The 17,955-nt window shown below is 47.5% G+C and overlaps 1 protein-coding gene across 28 annotated transcripts in view; it reads right to left on the bottom strand.

The window, feature by feature from the left end:
* The window catches only part of ZNF532 (zinc finger protein 532), a 140,069-nt gene that overhangs the window by 120,696 nt on the left and 1,418 nt on the right, over positions 1 to 17,955 (bottom strand). For 3 of the 28 annotated variants that reach the window (XM_032293624.1, XM_032293628.1, XM_032293630.1), the window contains exons 1-2: positions 16,467 to 16,576; positions 15,875 to 15,984 (exon numbers count right to left, since the gene is read on the bottom strand). The exons of 1 other annotated variant lie outside the window; for it this stretch is intronic. Coding sequence is in view for 8 of the 27 variants with exons in the window: in XM_032293632.1 (XP_032149523.1) it covers positions 17,762 to 17,849 (88 nt within the window). In the remaining 19 variants the exon portion in view is untranslated. Of the gene's footprint in view, positions 1 to 15,874; positions 15,985 to 16,068; positions 16,852 to 16,923; positions 17,130 to 17,697; positions 17,932 to 17,955 lie in introns of those variants that run through there. 24 more of the 28 variants (XM_032293608.1, XM_032293610.1, XM_032293609.1 and 21 more) reach the window with 18 other exon arrangements.

The following is a 17,955-nucleotide window of genomic DNA, read 5'->3' as shown; positions in this document are numbered from 1 at the left end:
AAAATTAGTGGGGCATGGTGGCGCGTGCCTGTAATCCCAGCTACTCAGGAGGCTGAGGCAGGAGAATTGCCTGAACCCAGGAGGCGGAGGTTGCGGTGAGCCGAGATCGCGCCATTGCACTCCAGCCTGGGTAACGAGAGTGAAACTCCGTCTCAAAAAAAAAAAATTAGCCAGGCTTGGTGGTGGGCACCTGTAACCTCAGCTACTTGGGTGGCTGAGGCAGGAGAATCACTTGAACCCAGGAGGCAGAGGATGCAATGAACTGAGATCACACCATTGCACTCCATCCTGATCGACACAGCGAGACTTCATCTCAAAAAAAAAAAAAGCAGCAAAACAGATGCAGAACAGATTTTTCCTATCCTCAGTGACCTGAAATTAGAGCACTGTGTAACCAAAGATGTTATAGCTCAATTTGAAACTCCAACTGAAGCCAGTAATATCTTAACACTCAAGATGAGAAGAGCAGAAATGTTTTTTTAAATTCTGAGCCATCTACATCAAAAGCAGTAAAGCCTAATCACGGTATTACATCAAGTGCTAAACTATGCGGCTTCATCTTTTCCAAAATTAACATTGACCACATAAACCAGACTTGCATTTGGCCAGATATACCTCTCAGGGACCCAAAACACACACACACACGCAGGCACACACGCCTATGAGAGGGCTCAAATATACATCTATATACCCATGAAAGACCCCGAACATTAAGATTTGAACAATTCCATCAATCAGCCAAATTTCCTACCTTCAATGTCTCACCAATACATTGCTCGGACAACCAGCATTTGCTTTGCCTTTACAGAGATAATACTGCAAGCTAGACGTACTGTTTTTGTAATTTCTGAGTAAACAGAAAAAAGATTCACTTTCCACACTCAAAAGAGCTCATCTACTCTGGCAATTGTACTAAAGAACGGTACAGGTTGTAGACTTCAGGGTCAGAATGACCCAAGTACAAATGTCAACTCCAACTCAGCCGTGGCATATCCATTAACCTCTCTGAGCCTCAAGTTCCTCAGGAATAAAGCGGGATGATAAAATGACCCACCTTTAAGTGTTGCTGTGAGGCCTAACGACTTAGAACCCAAAAATGGCTCCAAATAAACCGTTTCCTTAGTGCATTTTACCAAGGTGGCCAAGTCACCTGTTAAGCTCATCTTCATTGCAACTCTTGCTTTTCATCATTTCTTAGCAAAAAAAAGGTCTATCGAGCTGGAATCTATGCTCAGTGGCCTCAGCACACACTTTCTCCCCACCAGCTAAGCGTTCGCATCCTTCCCTCTCTGGATCATCTTTCTTTTTTGTCCAACGACATCCCTCTCCTTTTTCACCAAAACATCTTTTTTCAGGACCTCTATTTGGATCCAATCCTTCCCTTTTTTGTATTCATCCTGCCCCTGCCCCAAGAATCTACATAAGCATGTCAGAAAACAGCGTTACAAGTTAAGGACACAAATTCAATTTACTTAAAGGTAGGTTCTGTTCTCATAACAATGAATTAAGGCAAAGCTACAAACTACACCCCCAAAACAGTACGGTCAAGTAACAACTCTGTGCTCAAGGCTGTAAAGAGAAAAGACAAAAGATGGAATGAACTAAGGAAAATCCGTCCATACCACTAAAAACAACAAAAAGGTAGCCGCCACTGGCATTGCCTTTTTGCCACCGGCTTGTTAAACTTACCTAAAGAACATGCATAGCTCATTTCACATTGACTTTACTCATTCACTTAATCGTTTTGCCAACGTCTGAACAAAGACTTTTTCTCAAAAAGACATTCTCTAGAAAGCATCGCACGTTAAAATGAGGAATGCCGGCCAGACGCGGTGGCTCATGTCTGTAATCCCAGCACTTTGGGAGGCCGAGGCAGGCAGATCACGAGGTCAAGAGATCGAGACCATCCTGGCCAACATGGTGAAACCCTGTCTCTACTAAAAAAGTACAAAAATTAGCTGGGTGTGGTGGCACACACCTGTAGTCCCAGCTACTCAGGAGGCTGAGGCGGGAGAATTGCTTGAATCCAGGAGGCAGAGATTGCAGTGAGCTGAGATCGCACCACTGCAGTCCAGCCTGGTGCCTGGTGACAGAGCAAGACTCTGTCTCAGAAAAAAAAAAAAAAAAAAAGGAGAAATGCCTTGAGCAGACACAGGAGGCGGCTAAGGCATCAGACTCACCTCTATGGTTCCTACTGGGGCAGGTCCTGCCAGGCATGTCTCAGGAGCCCGCTGGTCACCTCCCCTGAAGCCTACTGTCACCTACTTAGGGTTACGAACAATAACAACCCTACCCTCCACAACTGATCAGGACAGGACCAGTGAGATTCTGGGCCTTGAGATCTGGGTAGAACAGAGGAGTACAGGTGATGTCCACTCATATTTCACATGAAGGCATGGAAACACTGTGGAAGGGGCTGTGGAAGAGCATCGTTTCACCATGAGTATAGGAAAGCTCGACTAAGGGGAAAGCAAAGGAGACAACCAAGGGCATGTGGTCCTCCAAAGAATGCAGAGTAAGCTTAGTGCAAGAGGGCGCTTGAGTTCCTGATGTCAAGTCCTTCTGACAGCTGCTAACCCTGGGCCTCAGAATGAGCTGCCTTTCTCACTGCATAGCTTGATCGTGTCCTAGAAATCATGCACACTCTCAACAATCTATAGTGATTCAGTGCTTTCCCGTATGAACCTTGCCAGGAAAGGAGCTACTGCCTCTCCTGACGCACACCCCTCACCTCAGCCACCTGGGCCACTGGGGCCCTGAGTCACCATTCCACATGAAGGCTAGGTGACGCTGGTTCCAGTTCAGGCTTTAGGTATCCGGTGATCACTGGAACGGTAGCTCACAGTCTTCATTCATTCACCAGCTCACACACTCACTCATTCCATGGTCCCTCAGGGGCCTCTCCTGCCAGCATCATGGATCGCAGATCTCTTGGACTGCCGACTCCTGCCTCCCTGCACTTGTGCACAGCCATTTGTCCTGCATCTGTGCATGCTCATGTCCTTACCCATTTCACTGGACTCGTGCCCGTCGTGTTTGGCCTTCTGATGTCCTCTGAAGGTCTACCTGCCTAGTCTTTTTTGTTTTTGTTTTTGTTTTGTTTTGTTTTGTTTTGATATGGAGTCTTTCTCTGTCACCCAGGCTGGAGTGCTGTGGCTCAATCTCGGCTCACTGCAACTTCCACCTCCCAGGTTCAAGCGATTATCCTGCCTCAACCTCCTAAGTAGCTGGGAAGACAGGTACGTGCCACCACGCCCAGCTACTTTTTTTTTTTTTTGTATTTTTAGTAGAGACAGAGTTTCACCATGTTGGCCAGGCTGGTCTTGAACTCCTGACCTCCAGTGATCTGTCCACCTCGGCCTCCCAAAATGCTGGGATTACAGGTGTAAGCCACTGTGTTCAGCGAACCTGCCCCGTTTTTGACTCCTAACTTACCCTGACTCTTGGCACTTTCTGGCAACATTCCACCCTAGCTACATTCTGAACTCACCCCCAATTCTGACTAACTTTCCTTCCTCCAGGGCTGGTCGCACAGCCTTGACTGTCCTCACTCCCAGCCTTGTCCCTATTCTTCCAAACCCCACTCCACGCCCCTTTCAACAATCCATGACTCCCTAAAGGCCACACTCACAGGCGCAGAGCAGATACTCTCCCCATGCCAGGCACAGGACTCTCCACGGCACAGACAGCCGACAAACTTAGCCAACAATAAATCCAATTCAATGTGCCAGATTCGCACAACACAGAACTCTCAGTGCCCAGATATCCACTAAGATCTAAATTTCAACTAGAATTTCTGTGAATGGCAGACTTGCTTGTAGAGAGATGGGGAAGGTAACCCAACTCAAGCAACAGACATCATTTTATTGCTATAGCTGATTTAATCAATGTGCCTTCCCAAAGTAAAATAAACCCACTAAGTAACATTTTCCAGTCTCTTACCTAAGAGTTTAAACACATAGCACGACGAACTCCTTCCTGCAACTCAATCTCCTGCTTGGTCCAGGCCCCAGGGTAAACTTCCCCAGGACAGCTTCATCCACAGACCCAACAGTGGTTGTCTCCATTGTATGCTGGAGGTGATGTGACTAGCCATTTTCCAACACTGCTACATGACATGGCTCTTCTAATCCCCATTCTAAGGCAAAGTCGCAAGTCACCTCTATTCCTCATCAGGCAAGGGGGAAGAAACAGTGGCAGGCAAACCACCTTCAGTCCTCACCTCCCACTAGATAATGAATTCCTGAACCAAACACGGCACAGTCCCTTTTCTTTTTTTTTTTTTAAGACAAGGTCTCACTCTGTCACCCAGGCTGGAATGCAGTAGTGGGATCCTAGCTCACGCAGCCTCTAACTCATGGGCTCAAATCCTCTTGCCTCAGTCTCCTAAGTAGCTAGGACTACAGGTGCACACCACCACACCCGGCTAATTTTATTTATTGTATAGACGGGGTCACACCATGATGTCCAGGCTGGTCTCAAACTCTTAGCCTCAAGCAATCTTCCAACTTCAGCCTCCCAAATTGCTTAGGCGTGAGCCGTTGCACTAGGCCCAAAGTCACCTGTCTGTGCTGATCTAAGGCCTGACAGTCTTCATGACGTCACAACAGGCAACTCTGCCACATCTCCTGGATTAATCACAATATTAAAATTACCTTCCATCTTATCAGGCTACAAGTGTCTAAGGGATGACAATATCAAAGGTGGAGTCATGCAGGAACGTAGAAGCGGAATAAACCCAGGATCCAGTCAGATCCCGAGTACTCAGAAATTAGCGTTCTGCCAGAATTGGGCATTTGTGACCAAAAAAAAAAACTGTCCTGGCCCCATGTCTGCTCACTGCTAGCACACATGCCAAACAGAGGGTAAGTCCCGGTGCCACCAGGGAAGGACCAGAAGCAGAGAGGAAGCAGGCCAGAGACCAAGGGAGGAGCAGAGAGCCTTGCTACTCAGAGCGTGACAGTCCATGAACCAGCAGGGTCAACAGCACCAGGAGGCTACCTAGAAATGCAGAGTCTTGGGCCCATCCCAGCCCTGCTGAATCATCATCTGTATTTTAAAAAGATTCAAGTGATTCGTGTGCAAACTAAAGTGTGAGAAGTACACTCTAGACAACAGGGGCTCCCGAGAGGTACGCAACACCAGCAGCAAGCAGGAGCTTTTACGTGGAAAAGATGCACCAAGTGGTGGAACGAGAAAAGACCTTCAAAACTGGCCAGACCCTGCTTCAAATCTAGGGTCTATCACCTACCAGTGGAGCATGCGTCAGCTGGTCACTCAAACTGAGTCTCAGCAGGGATGTGAAGTACAACTTTACAGGGGCTGTGAGTGTAAAGAAACCAGCACACAGCAAACCTGCCATAAATACTGCTTCCCTTTCCATAATGAAGCCAACACCAGCCCAGCGCGGCTGTGTAGACCTGCAATGGAGACAGGGGATTAGGAACACCTGAGAGAGAAGAAGGGCCCAAACTAGCACTATCTTTGTCAACGGAAGGAGAGACTCAAAGTTATCCACAAATCTGAATACTGCAGGGCACCAGAGAAATCTCATTGCTAAATTTATTTAAATGTCCACCCACCCATTCCAGAACAGCATTATCCAAGAGAAGCATAATAAAAGCTCATATCTAGTTTTACATTTTCTAGCAGTCAAGTTTTAAAAAGAGGAAAAAAAAGGATTGGGCACAGTGGCTCATGTCCATAATCCCAACACTTTGGGGGGCCAAGTGGGAAAGATCACTTGAGCCCGGAAGTTTGACACCAGCCTGGGCAATACAGCAAGATCCTCACCTCTAGGAAAAAAAAAAAAGTTTTAGTTTTTTGAATAGGAGAAAAAAAGAGGGGGAAGAAGGTGAAATATCCAAAATGTTATGAATTCGACATGTAATCAATATAAAAAACTAACAAGATATTCCATTTTTTCTATTACATCTTCAAAACCTGATATGTATGTTACAGCTCATCCCAATTATGATTTGCCATATTTCAAGTGCTCAGTAGTCATATGTGGCTAGTGGCTACCATATTACTGGACAGAGTAGATCCACAACTAAAATAATTATTCATAGATCCTTCTCCACTCACCCTTCTATCACCCCCAAATCCCAGTGTGCAGAATATAAGCACTAGGCATTGTCAAACAAACGTGGGAAGCAAAGTGCCAGGGGAAAGGGTCAGAACGTAGGTTTTTGCTAACCTGGCATATTTTCACAATCAAGTTTTGTTTTTGTTTTAAACTTTGGTCAACATAAATTGCACCCACAGACAAACAACCTCAAGTGCAGCCACTCAATGGAAAAATTTTCCAGTAGCAACATAAAGTTCAAATGCTAGATTATAAATTCAAAATTCAGACAAGATTCTCCAACCACAAATGAAAGTAGAGCCAAGTAGGAACAAATACATTACCCTTGTGCCTACATTTCAAAAAACCCACTTTTAACCTGATATAGGGCAGCTGTAACTGAAGCCCTAGAGACAAGGAGGAGACACACAGTCTGTTTTCACAGTCAAAAACAAATTTACTTGCCAATGAGGTAAGGCATGACAGGAGACAATACCCTCCAAGAAGGAAAAAAAAAAAAAAAAAAAAAAAAAAAAAGCTGGGACTAAGGCTACTCTCCCAAAACAGAGACCAAAGACCACTAAGCAACAGCTAGGATTGCCGGAAGGACTTACCACATATATTCTGCTGAAGACTTCATATGCATTTAATCCCCCTAACAACCAACCCTCAGGAAACGTACGGTTTAGAATTGAAGGACCCTGTTCAAGGTCCCGTGGCTAGGAAGTGCCAGAACACAGGTTTACATCATTGACAGTTAGGCAATCAGGTTTATATCACTGAGAGCTGTGCAAAGGCAAGTGAAAATCTCCATGGCCTTTATCAACCAGATTTCATCAGAACACAAAGCAAAATAAGTTTTCAAACCACCTCTCCCATCTTGCTAAGTTAAATCAGCAAAACCATTAAGAACCAGCTTCTCTGGCCGGGTGTGGTGGCTCATGCCTGTAATCTCAGCACTTTGGGAGGCCGAGGCAGGAGGATTACCTGCCAAACTCCAGAAGTCAGGCGTTCCAGACCAGCCTGGCCAACATGGTAAAACCCCATCGCTACTAAAAATATGAAAATTAGCTGGGCGTGGTGGCATATGCCTGTAATCCCAGCTACTTGGGAGGCTGGAGTAGGAGAATCGCTTGAACCAGGGAGTAGGAGGTTGCAGTGAGCGGAGATTGTGCCACTGCACTCCAGCCAGGCGACAGAGCAAGACTCCGTCTCAAAAGAACAACAACAAAAAAACAAGAACTAGCTTCTCAACAAGTACCTGGGTAACGCTTAACTTAATCAACTTGTGTTTTCAGGTTCATATAAGGATTATAAATAGGAGGTGGACTAAATACCATCAAAACAAAAAGAGCTGGGCACAGTGGCTCATGCCTCTAATCCCAGTACTTTGGGGGGTCAAGGAAGGCAAATCACTTCAACCCAGGTGTTTGAGACCAGACTGGGCAAAACAGGGAGATCCCGTCTCTACGAAAAATAAAATTAGCTGGGCATGGTGGCATGTGCCTGTGGTCCCACCTACTCAGGAGGCAGAGGTGGGAGGATCACTTGAGCCCTGGAGATTGAGGCTGCAGTGAGCAAAGATCGCACCACTGCACTCCAGCCTAGGTGACAGAGTGAGACCCTGCCTCAAAAAAATAAAATAAAACATAAGATAAACTTTGTAAGGCAGAGAGAAGGTAATGATGAATGCAGTCTTGGGCTAGGACTGCAGTGCTAAGTTCTAATTCCAAACCTGCTATTGACTACCACAATGTGGGCTCATTGTAGAAAATGCGGTAACTACAAATAAGTGAAATACCTCCAGCTCTGGGGTCCTTTAGAACAGAGGGCTTTGAATTTTGTAGCCTATTAGGTTTTTCAATGATCTAATTCTTACTATTCAACTCCCTAGAAAGAATTTGTTCCTCACAAAAGAAAATGATAAAATCAATACCCATTACTGGCCCCCGGAGTCAGCCTCAGGGAAAGGAGGAGTCTGTGTCCCAAAATGCAAAGATTGATGGTAAGAAAACAGTTCAAGAACCACAACGCCCTGATTTTATCTTTAGGTCTCCATGGATCACTCAAGTTGTCTAAAAGCTCTAATTATGTAAAGCTGTAATAATAACTGACTGAAAACAGAAGAATACAAAATCTGCATTTGGGGCCCCTGAAGACTGTCCTTAAAGAAGGCTCCTTCGTAGGGAACATGCGAGACAGCTAAAAAAGCCGCTCTGCGTCTGTCTAAAAATTTCTTATTTCAGTCTCCAGATTTAGATTAAACAGAATTTGCTCTCCCTCATTATAAAACAGCCAGAATTTAGAACTTCCTGCCGTAGAAGATGATTCAAAGAATTCTTTAAACTGTGTTTATTTATTGTCGGAACAAAAGATTCTTCTCGGCACCGCTTTTAATTTGCTTTGATTTCCTCAGCCTTTTCAAAGAATACATAAAACAAATACATCTCTCTAGCCCTTCTCCTTCCAATCTGTATCCTCACCCCAGTATCCAATAAAATAAGTCTTTTCAACATGCTGTTTCTAGAGCCGTCTCTGGTGTAAATGCAGATGCTCTGCTCTCTGTGCTGACTACAGTCAGAAAAATCTGGCTAAATACAAAGGTCCTGAGTGTATCTCAAACTTCTCCACTGAGTATTCTCACTCCGGAAGTCATCAGCTGTCACCTCCAACGTGAACGGCGTCGGTGTCTTTGCTGTTTAGCGCCTGCTGTGCCCTCTGTGGGCACCTCCTGGCCTCCACACCTCGATTTACCCCTCAGTCCTCCAACTGTGCTCCCGCAACGCAGAACAGCGCAGTGACAAGGAGCATGTTTCAAATCCTGTTTCCACTTCCACTTATGAGCGGGGAGGGTCTCTGTCTGTTTCCCCACTGGGGGAAAGGCACGTACAGCTCCTCCCATCATTTCAGTATCAGATGAAGTAACACAATAGCTGATGCGGTGGTGCACGCCTGTAGTGCCGGCTGCTTGGGAGGCCAAGGCAGGAGGATTGGAGGATCCCCTGAGCCCAGGAGTTCAAGTCCAGCTAGTTTGAGTCCAATCTGGGCAACACAGCAGGACCCCCATCTCTAAGAAAATGGGATAACAGAAGCAAAGCACCATCCCCTACTGCAGCACCTGCAGGTTTAAGCTCCCGGGATCATCTTCACCTTCCAACTTGCTGAAACACACGTTCTGAGTTCTTCAGCCGCCCCTGCCACTTCGTTTATGGTTTTTACTACAAAAGCCATTAATCTTAGGGGACCCAAACACAACCCCTTTTACATCTTTCTTCTATCCTCTCTGTTTTACGCTTATTACTACCAATCTAGAACTCCAGCCCAGGCAAGCCTCCTCAACTCCAGACTCACAGAGCCAGAGGCAAGTGGAGCCAAAACAGAACTCACTGTATCAAGTCTCTCCCTCCACTCTTCCAAATCTATCCTGCCTTCAGAATTTACTCTCAAAAACAGAAACAACCATCCCAAGCAACCCCACACACCCACCCGGGAGGCAGCCTTACTCCTCCAATCAGGGACTACCTGGCCCTGTGAAGCAGCCCCCACATACCACTCTATCCCCACAAACAATGCCTGGGATGAAAGGCCCTCATCCTTTCTCTCCTGGATTGCTGGTTCCCTCATTTGGCCTCCCTACCTCCAGCCTCTATTCCAACCTCCATGGGGCTGCCAGGGGACCTTTGTAACAAAAGGTCCTTCTTTTCTACCTATACAGAAGTCCACCCTCAAGGGACTGCACTGAAAAGCCTCCTCAGGTGGCCTCCACTGCCTTCCTGCTCCATCCCCTTGCACTCATGCCCACACCCCACTCAAAACACCAAGCTCCCCCAAGGCCTTTCCACGTGTGCTGCATGGACTCACAGGCTCTCCCAGGCTCTGCCTGCCCCACATATTCTTACCGATCTTTCACAGTTCAGCTCAGAAGCCATCTCTTCAAGGGCTCCTCTGCTGCTGCTTGGCATGAGATGGCCTATTCACATTCCTATCATAGCTTCTCGGGGCTCCTTCCACTAGATTTTTCTCCCTGGGGCCCTTTTCCCTCTGCACTCCCATGCTTAGCACAATGCCCGGTGCTTAAACACTCAGTAAGCATCTGGTAAATGGCAAAGCAATCCCAGGTTAGTATCATGTCCCACTTCTAGGGGTCCCCTCCGTCTGCACCACCATTACCTTTGTTTGTTCTTCCCAATCCTGAAAGCTGTTTCGTCCTTTAAAAAAAAAAAAACAGGGCCGGGCGTGGTGGTTCACGCCTGTAATTCCTGCTCTTTGGGAGGCCGAGGCGGGTGGATCACGAGGTCAAGAGATCGAGACCATCCTGGTCAACATGGTGAAACCCCGTCTCTACTAAAAATACAAAAAATCAGCTGGGCATGGTGGTGCGTGCCTGTAATCCCACCTACTCAGGAGGCTGAGGAAGGAGAATTGCCTGAACCCGGGAGGCAGAGGTTGTGGTGAGCCGAGCCAAGACAGCGCCATTGCACTCCAGCCTGGGTAACAAGAGTGAAACTCCGTCTCAAAAAAAAAAAAAAAAACAAACAAAAAAAAAAAACAACTAGGCTCTTTGCGGTGGCTCACACCTGTAATCCCAGCACTTCGGGTGGCGGAAGTGGGCAGATGACAAGGTCAGGAGTTCGAGACCAGCCTAACCAACATGGTGAAACCCCATCTCTACTAAAAATACAAAAAACTAACCGGCATGGTGGTATGCACCTGTAATCCCAGCTACTCGGCAGGCTGAGGCAGGAAAATTGCTTGAACCCGTGAGGCAGAGGTTGCAGTGAGCCAAGGACGCACCACTGCACTCCAGCCTGGGCGACAGAGCGAGACTCCATCTCAAAAAAAAAAAAACTGCTTCCAAAATCTCCCCTCTTCACCACTTTCACTGAATATTGCTTAAACATTTTCAGTTCCTAAAAACACAGAAAAGCTGAATAACTTCGAATATTATTAATAAAATGCCGCCAATACTTTGGCAGTACATAAATCAAATTGTAATTCAGATGCTGTTTACACACAACTAAGATTTCAACAAAGATCTGTGGTATCACTTTCTAAAATTTCGGTTCTATTATTGTTTGGTGTTTTATTGAACCTGATTGTAAAACTCAAGACTGCCAAATGTTTCTGAAGAGATGAAAAGTAATTGCTGCAGGAAGTAAAGGATATTTTATCACTTGCAGTTTTTTTGTTTTTCGGTTTTTTTTTTGAGACAGTCTCCCTCTGTCACCCAGGCGGAAGTGGAGTGGCACAATCTCAGCTCACTGCAACCTCCACCTCCTGGGTTCAAGCAATTCTCCTGTCTCACACTCATGAGTAATTGGGATTACAGGCGCCACCACTATGCCTGGCTATTTTTGTATTTTTAGTAGAAACCGGGTCTCACCATGTTGGTCAGGCTGGTCTTGAACTCCTGAACTCAGGTGATCCGCCCACCCCAGCCTCCCAAAGTGCTGGGATTACAGGCATGAGCCACCGCGCCCGGACTGCCTGCAGTTTTTGGTTTCCGCTTTTGGCTAATTCCGATTAGTTGAGGGTTATAAAGCATGTCATCCTATTTGAGAGTGTTCCATTATGATCATCCCTCATGTGTCTTCAGACAATGTTCACCACGATCTCTTTCTCGGGGAGTCTTAACTGCAGCTGTCAAGGCTAGATCTTTTTTGTAAGTTACAATGACTTGGATTTATTTTCATTAAAACTTCTCTCTCTTTTTTTTTTTTTTTTTTTTTTTTTTATAAGATGGGGTTTCACAATGTTCGTCAGGCTGATCTTGAACTCCAGACCTCAGGTGATCTGCCCGCCTTGGCCTTCAAGGTGCTTGGATTACAGGCGTGAGCCACCACACCCAGCCTTCATTGAAACTCCTAAGTCTTATGTATGTACCATATGATTCTAAGTATAGCCATGCAACGCAAACCAACGTTTTGGTCAACAATGGCCCACATATACATGGTAGTCCCATAGATTATAATCCCATAGATTGTATATTTATCCCATACCTTTTGTTTGTTTGGATTGGTCAAAAACACAAATAGTTACCATTGTGTTAAAACTGCCTACAATATAATTAGCTGGGCATGGTGGCGCGTGCCTGTAATCCCAGCTACTCAGGAGGCTGAGGCAGGAGAATTGCCTGAACCCAGGAGACGGAGGTTGCGGTGAGCCGAGATCGCGCCATTGCACTCCAGCCTGGGTAACAAGAGCGAAACTCCGTCTCAAAAAAAAAAAAAAAAAAAAAAACTGCCTACAATATGCAGTACAGTAACATGCTGTATAGGTTTACAGCCTAGGAGCAATGGGCTATACCATGCAGCCTAGGTATACAGTAGGCTATAGTAGGCTACACCATCTCTGTTTGCCTAAGTACATTCTAATAATGTGTGCACAATGACAATACTGTCTAATGATACATTTCTCAAAATGTACCCCTGCATTGACACATGACTGCATTTAGCAAAAAGAAATAAAACTTGGCAGGGCACAGTGGCTCACGCCTGTAATCCCAGCACTCTGGGAGGCCAAGGCAGGCGGATCACCTGAGGTCAGGAGTTCAAGACCAGCCTGACCAACATGGTGAAACCCCGTCTTTAAAAATATATGCATATACTAAAAAAAAAAGAGAAATAAAAACTTATGTTCACATAAAGACCTGTTCACACAAATGTTTACAGTAACTTTACTCACAATTACCAAAAACTGGGAACAACCCTAATGTCCTTCAACCAGCAAATACTCAACTGTGGTACATCCATATAGCAGAATACTACTCAGCAATGACACAGAACCAAGTATCGAAACACAGAGAAATATGGATGAATCTCCAAACATCTTGCCATCTATCTGACATTCTGGGAAAGCCCAAACCACAGGAAGAGAGAACCATGTCCGTATAGTGGGACACTGGATGCCAGGGGCAGGAGAGGCTGACTACAAAGAGACAGCGAGAGGAAATGCTCTGATGTGATGAGCCTATTCTGCTTCACCTGTGGAGGTAGATAAGCAACGCTATACCTATGCCAAGACCCACAGAACTCCACACCACAGAGTACATTTTACTGTACACAAATTTTAAATTTTTTAAGCTAATTCTTTAACCATGATTTGGTTAAAGATCACCTTTAAAATAAAATGAACACAAAGGTGTGTGTTTCTGTAACGTTTGATCAAGTCTGCTGTCTTGTTCTGATGGTCCTGGGATTAGGGGTAGATGATGGGGAATGAAGGAGTCAGTTTCCCTGTACTGGCAACTCTGCTCCAGCTGTGAACAGCCAGCTAGAGTTCTGCCAAGGATACCGTAAAGGTTGTTCAAAGCCAACTGGAGATCAACTGTATTGCACAGCAAAGTCCAAGAGAACATTTCAAGAGAAGAAATAATTGGGAGAGGGGAGAACACGAACCCTAAAATTCTAACTCCCAGTCAAAGGCATCAGAAGATTCCACTGACAAGATGGCAATCTCCTTCCTAGACCTTGTCTAAAATGAGTCAAGGTGGGTGGGGGCAGGGAATCGCTGAGAGAAAAGAGCAAAAGAAAAAGAGAGCGTGTGTGCTCCTGAACCAGGCTGTGCTGAGCGTTCCCAACGCCCTGGCCCCCATGTTCCTTAACATGGAAAAAATGACTCCGAATAGGCAGAGGATAAAAACAAGAAGGGTTCAACACCCAGTTACACTTTCTTTCCAGTGTGCTCTCCTCAGCCAAACCCACACATTCCTGCTCCGGAGGGGACGGACCGCAGGTCGTCCTCAGGCAGTGCTGTAGGCACCGCCGGCCAGGGGCTGGGCTCAGGGCTCCAGTGACAGAACTGCAGGCACCAGGTCCCCATGGCTCTCCCAGGAAGGAACATGCCCTAGCTTATCCTGCACTCTCACCGCCACATTCCCCAGCCCAGAAGACTCTCCCGCTCCAGGGAGGCCTGGGCCTGCCACATTGTTATCCCTCAGCGTGAGATCAACACCTGAGGCAAGTTCCAATCCAACGTGAGCTCATGACTCCCGCCCCAGAGAACCAGCTCTCCAACCCTCAGCAGCATTTGCAGCTGGAAAGACTGGTCTAAATGCAAAACAAATGCTATCTTCAGGAGGCTTCAAGGGGGAGGGAGACGAACAAAGCTAAAAACCACCAAGACTGAAAACCAGAACATTCCATGACATGCAATGCCCTATGAAGGGGTTTTCTGAACATATTCACAATGTATAGCCGTGGCAAGGGGGTGGATGTCAAAAGTTAAGCAAAAATCCCTGCCTCTCAAAAGACAAGAATGAAGGACTAAATGATACGACAGCTTATTGTATTAAGCTAATTAAGGTTTATCATATTAGCCATCTGAGTTTGAGTTGGCATCAGAAACGCAGGGGCAGCACACCGTGCAGCATGGATTCGGATCTGCTTCGCAAGCATATTCCTGCCACACTCATACACAGAACCTCTGGCAGTCAGAAATGATGGAGAATTGAAAACCAATTTTAGCACAGTGATTTGTAAAGAATTTTGTTCCATCATGTAAGCTATTTACTGGTATATCCACCCGAGATTACATTTATCTCTATTAAATACTCCATAAAGTACTCTGAGCTAACCATGCACTCTTGCTTCCCTTTTGCCAGTTTTATCACACAGTGGATGTTCTGTAGCCAAATGAAAAACATTTTAACAATAAAACCCTTGCATACTTGACATCCTTCACCAACTGCCAGCATACAACTTAACCAATTCCAAGATCCTCCTCGGCATGGCTGAAAAGCCCCCATTCTGCTGAACACGGACAGGAACAAAATGCCTACTTCAAAGTAGGGGAAAATTTTATTTTCAATCATGTCTTCTATGGGCTCCTCTTGACTGTACTTTTCCCAAAAACCGGCAGAAAGGCAGGACCAGTTCTATCTGTTGTTGAGATCATACTGGATCCCATTCTGGAGCTGCTGGTTTCCTGTTTGGGGAAGTTGCAGTTCTTTTCACAAGGAACCCAAGGCAAAATGTTGAGTGTTCCCCCGTCAGCCTCCTCAGCCTTTGTTCTTCACTTTGCCACTCTCCTTACTGCTTCCTTCTCCTCTCCCTCCTCTCCAACCTCTGGTTTTGGAGGGTGCATGAAAACGCCTGCTCAAACCTAACTGCAATCTTTAAAGGCATCAGACATTTTCTACCACCCATTCCAGTCCACCTTTGAGTTAACAGGCATCTTTTCACAGAGGAAGCCAGACTACCCGGCTTCCTCCTGGCATTGCATTAGTATTCCACATTAAATATATGCCACAAAGAATCCAACGGCTAACTCACCGTCAACAGCCCCCAAAATCAATACAAGACATTCCACCACTTGACTCGAAGTGAAAAACCTTTCAGGTTAACAAGAGAGAGCAAGGTAAAAGAAAGGTGATGCATGAACAAAAGGCAAATCTACCTCCAGACTCCTCAAATCCTAAAAAGGTGGCTAGGCTGCCTCGATTTGGTGAAACACTTCCTTTTCTTGTAATCATCGGGAAAATGCCACATGTGTACTGCTGTCGTCTTATGCAAAACAGCACATTCTCCACAAGGCCCTGGCGCCTACCATTCTCCAATCGCTTCCTTCCAGGCCTGACTCTCCCGACTGCCCAGACACATGCCATTTAATGAAGGCACTCCGATTTCGTCTTGATCGCAATACCATCATGAAGTCACTCTAATCCCATTAAACTGGGATCACATTAAGAGCATTTCTTCTCCACTCTGAACCCAATTTTATCTCCTGGGTAGCAATCCACGGTCCATCTGTGTCTAAATGGATCTGCAAATCAATATTTAAATTCATGCTCAAAACAGCGTATCTCACCTTGTGAACCTTGACCTTTTGGAAAGATTTTAGACCAATGTTCAGTTACTGTCACACGGCTGCATTCTCAGCAAATAGGAAAGGGTTAAAAGCGGCCCCAGTCAACAGGCCTACAAGGAAAAAAAAGACAGCATGTATGGCTAACAGCATCACTGGAATGCATTTATGCCCATTTCCTAGAACAATATTGTTACCTTTTGGCCTTCATTATACTCAGAAGCATCCCCAACACCCTTTAGTAGCTTCTAAAAGAAAAAGCACAACACAGAACATAGCCTGCAAGAGAAAAAAAGCATGCAAAGTAGCATTCTCCAGCAACAAACAAACTACCATCACAAACCCCTCAGTTCATTTTGGTTTTGTTTTGTTAAAAACACCGAGAAAGAGAGAGACTGCATCCACCAAGTGTCCCCACCCTAGCAAGGCACATTTTTTTCTTCTAATAAGGGACATAAATCTCAGTTCCTTGTCCATCCCTTAAGCAAAAGAAAAAGGCAGGAAAAGCCCAAGTCATCTCAGACCCTGCAAACCTGCACCTTTTTTTTTCCATCTTCTCTACCCAGAATCTTTTAGGGCTCCATTAGTCACGTACCAGTGCTGTGTGGTGTCTAAGTGTGCATTCACATACTGTGTAGGGATGGTACCTTCCTGCAAGCTCCTCTGCTTTTGGCTGCCATGAAGGGAGGAAGCTGCTATCCTACTGTAGTAGCTCAGTGACTGCATTGTGTTCAGGAGCTGATCTGCCTCAAACCAGTTTCAGCCGGTTCTGGTCACCCTACATAAAAAAGCTATGGCAACCCTCGCTGAGTTGCCAACAAGTCCCTGAAAATCATCAGCACACGGGGGATCTCGCTGGGGGTGGCTCTTCCCTCTTAGGTCTTCCTGAGGAGGGGAAGGTCATCGTGTGTCCTCCCACCCCACGAGCACCCAGCCTTGGAGAGGCTCACCTTGCAAGCACCCCAGAGCCCCTCAAGGCCCATCCCCCCTCCCCTCCACCCCACAGCCCACCGCAGACACTGTTTCCCCCTCCTTCTCCTTCCCCCACTTACCTCCCACAACCTGGCTCAGATCTTTGTGTACGTGTGTGTCAGTGTGTGTTCTCTGTGTTGGTGGCTGACAAAGAGCCCCCAAGAAAGCGAGCTATGTGTGTCTGCTCACACGGGATGCGTCGGCTGCAGAGCCGGCCTGGCCTCCTAGCACAGTGGTGCTGGCTTGTTGACCAGGCTCCTCTCTGCTGTCACCCCCACCCCACCCAGCCCCCTCCTCCCATCCGTCCCTCTCCTCTCTCTCCCAGCCCTGTCACCACCACCAGCAGCCCCCCAGTCTCCTCCTCCTCCTCCTCCAACCTTCTCTTCTTTCAAGCACCTGGGGGGAGAAGTCCAAATCCCTTCACCTCGGGGGAAGAAAACTGGGGCTGTCTGGGGAGGGGGCGGGGGGCGAAGGCAGGGCCAGGGGGAGAGGGGGCACGGAGGCCTCTGCATCTGTGCCCGGCCAGCGCCGGCGGGGGGAGCAGGAGAGCCGTGCTCACGTGGCCCCCCTCTCGGAACCTGCGGGGCCTAGCCCGGGCGGCTCCTCCACGGCCCCCCAAGCCGGCTGGCGGGGCGCGAAGGCCGGCCGTCCCCAAGGCCGGGGTGGGACAGGCCACTGCGGGCAGGCCCAGGGGCTTGAGCTTCACGCGCTCACCCCGGACCGCAGGGGTGGGCTCCAGGGGCCGCGCCCCGCCTCTGCCCGGCGCCCACCCGCGCCCCTGCGTCCGGCTGCCTTGCGCCCCTCGCTCGCCCCGGCCGCCCCCGCCGCCCCCAGCCCCGGAGGCGCACACCCACCCCCGTGCCGGGGTTGGCCTTCGCGGCGGTCAAGCCCGGGCGTCTGGGCCGCAGCTCGGATGACCTTTGTTCAGCGCGGCGCCGCCGGCGGCTGCTGCTGTGGCTGCTGCTGCTGTCGTCGGAGCGGCGGCGGCGGCGGCGGCGGCTTCCATGTTACGGGCGTGTCATCTGCGTTCCCGCCGCCGGGGTCTGTGTGTGCGTGTGCGGTGGAGCGGCCTCGCCGCCGCCGCCGCCGCCTCCCGGGCTCCCTGGCCGCCG

This window comes from Sapajus apella, unplaced genomic scaffold (genome assembly GCF_009761245.1).
Source record: "Sapajus apella isolate SASKATOON/1434 unplaced genomic scaffold, GSC_monkey_1.0 scaffold30, whole genome shotgun sequence".
Classification (NCBI taxonomy): domain Eukaryota; kingdom Metazoa; phylum Chordata; class Mammalia; order Primates; family Cebidae; genus Sapajus; species Sapajus apella.
The sequence above is the reverse complement of the archived record's forward strand: the minus strand, read 5'-3'. Positions and strand labels throughout refer to the sequence as shown.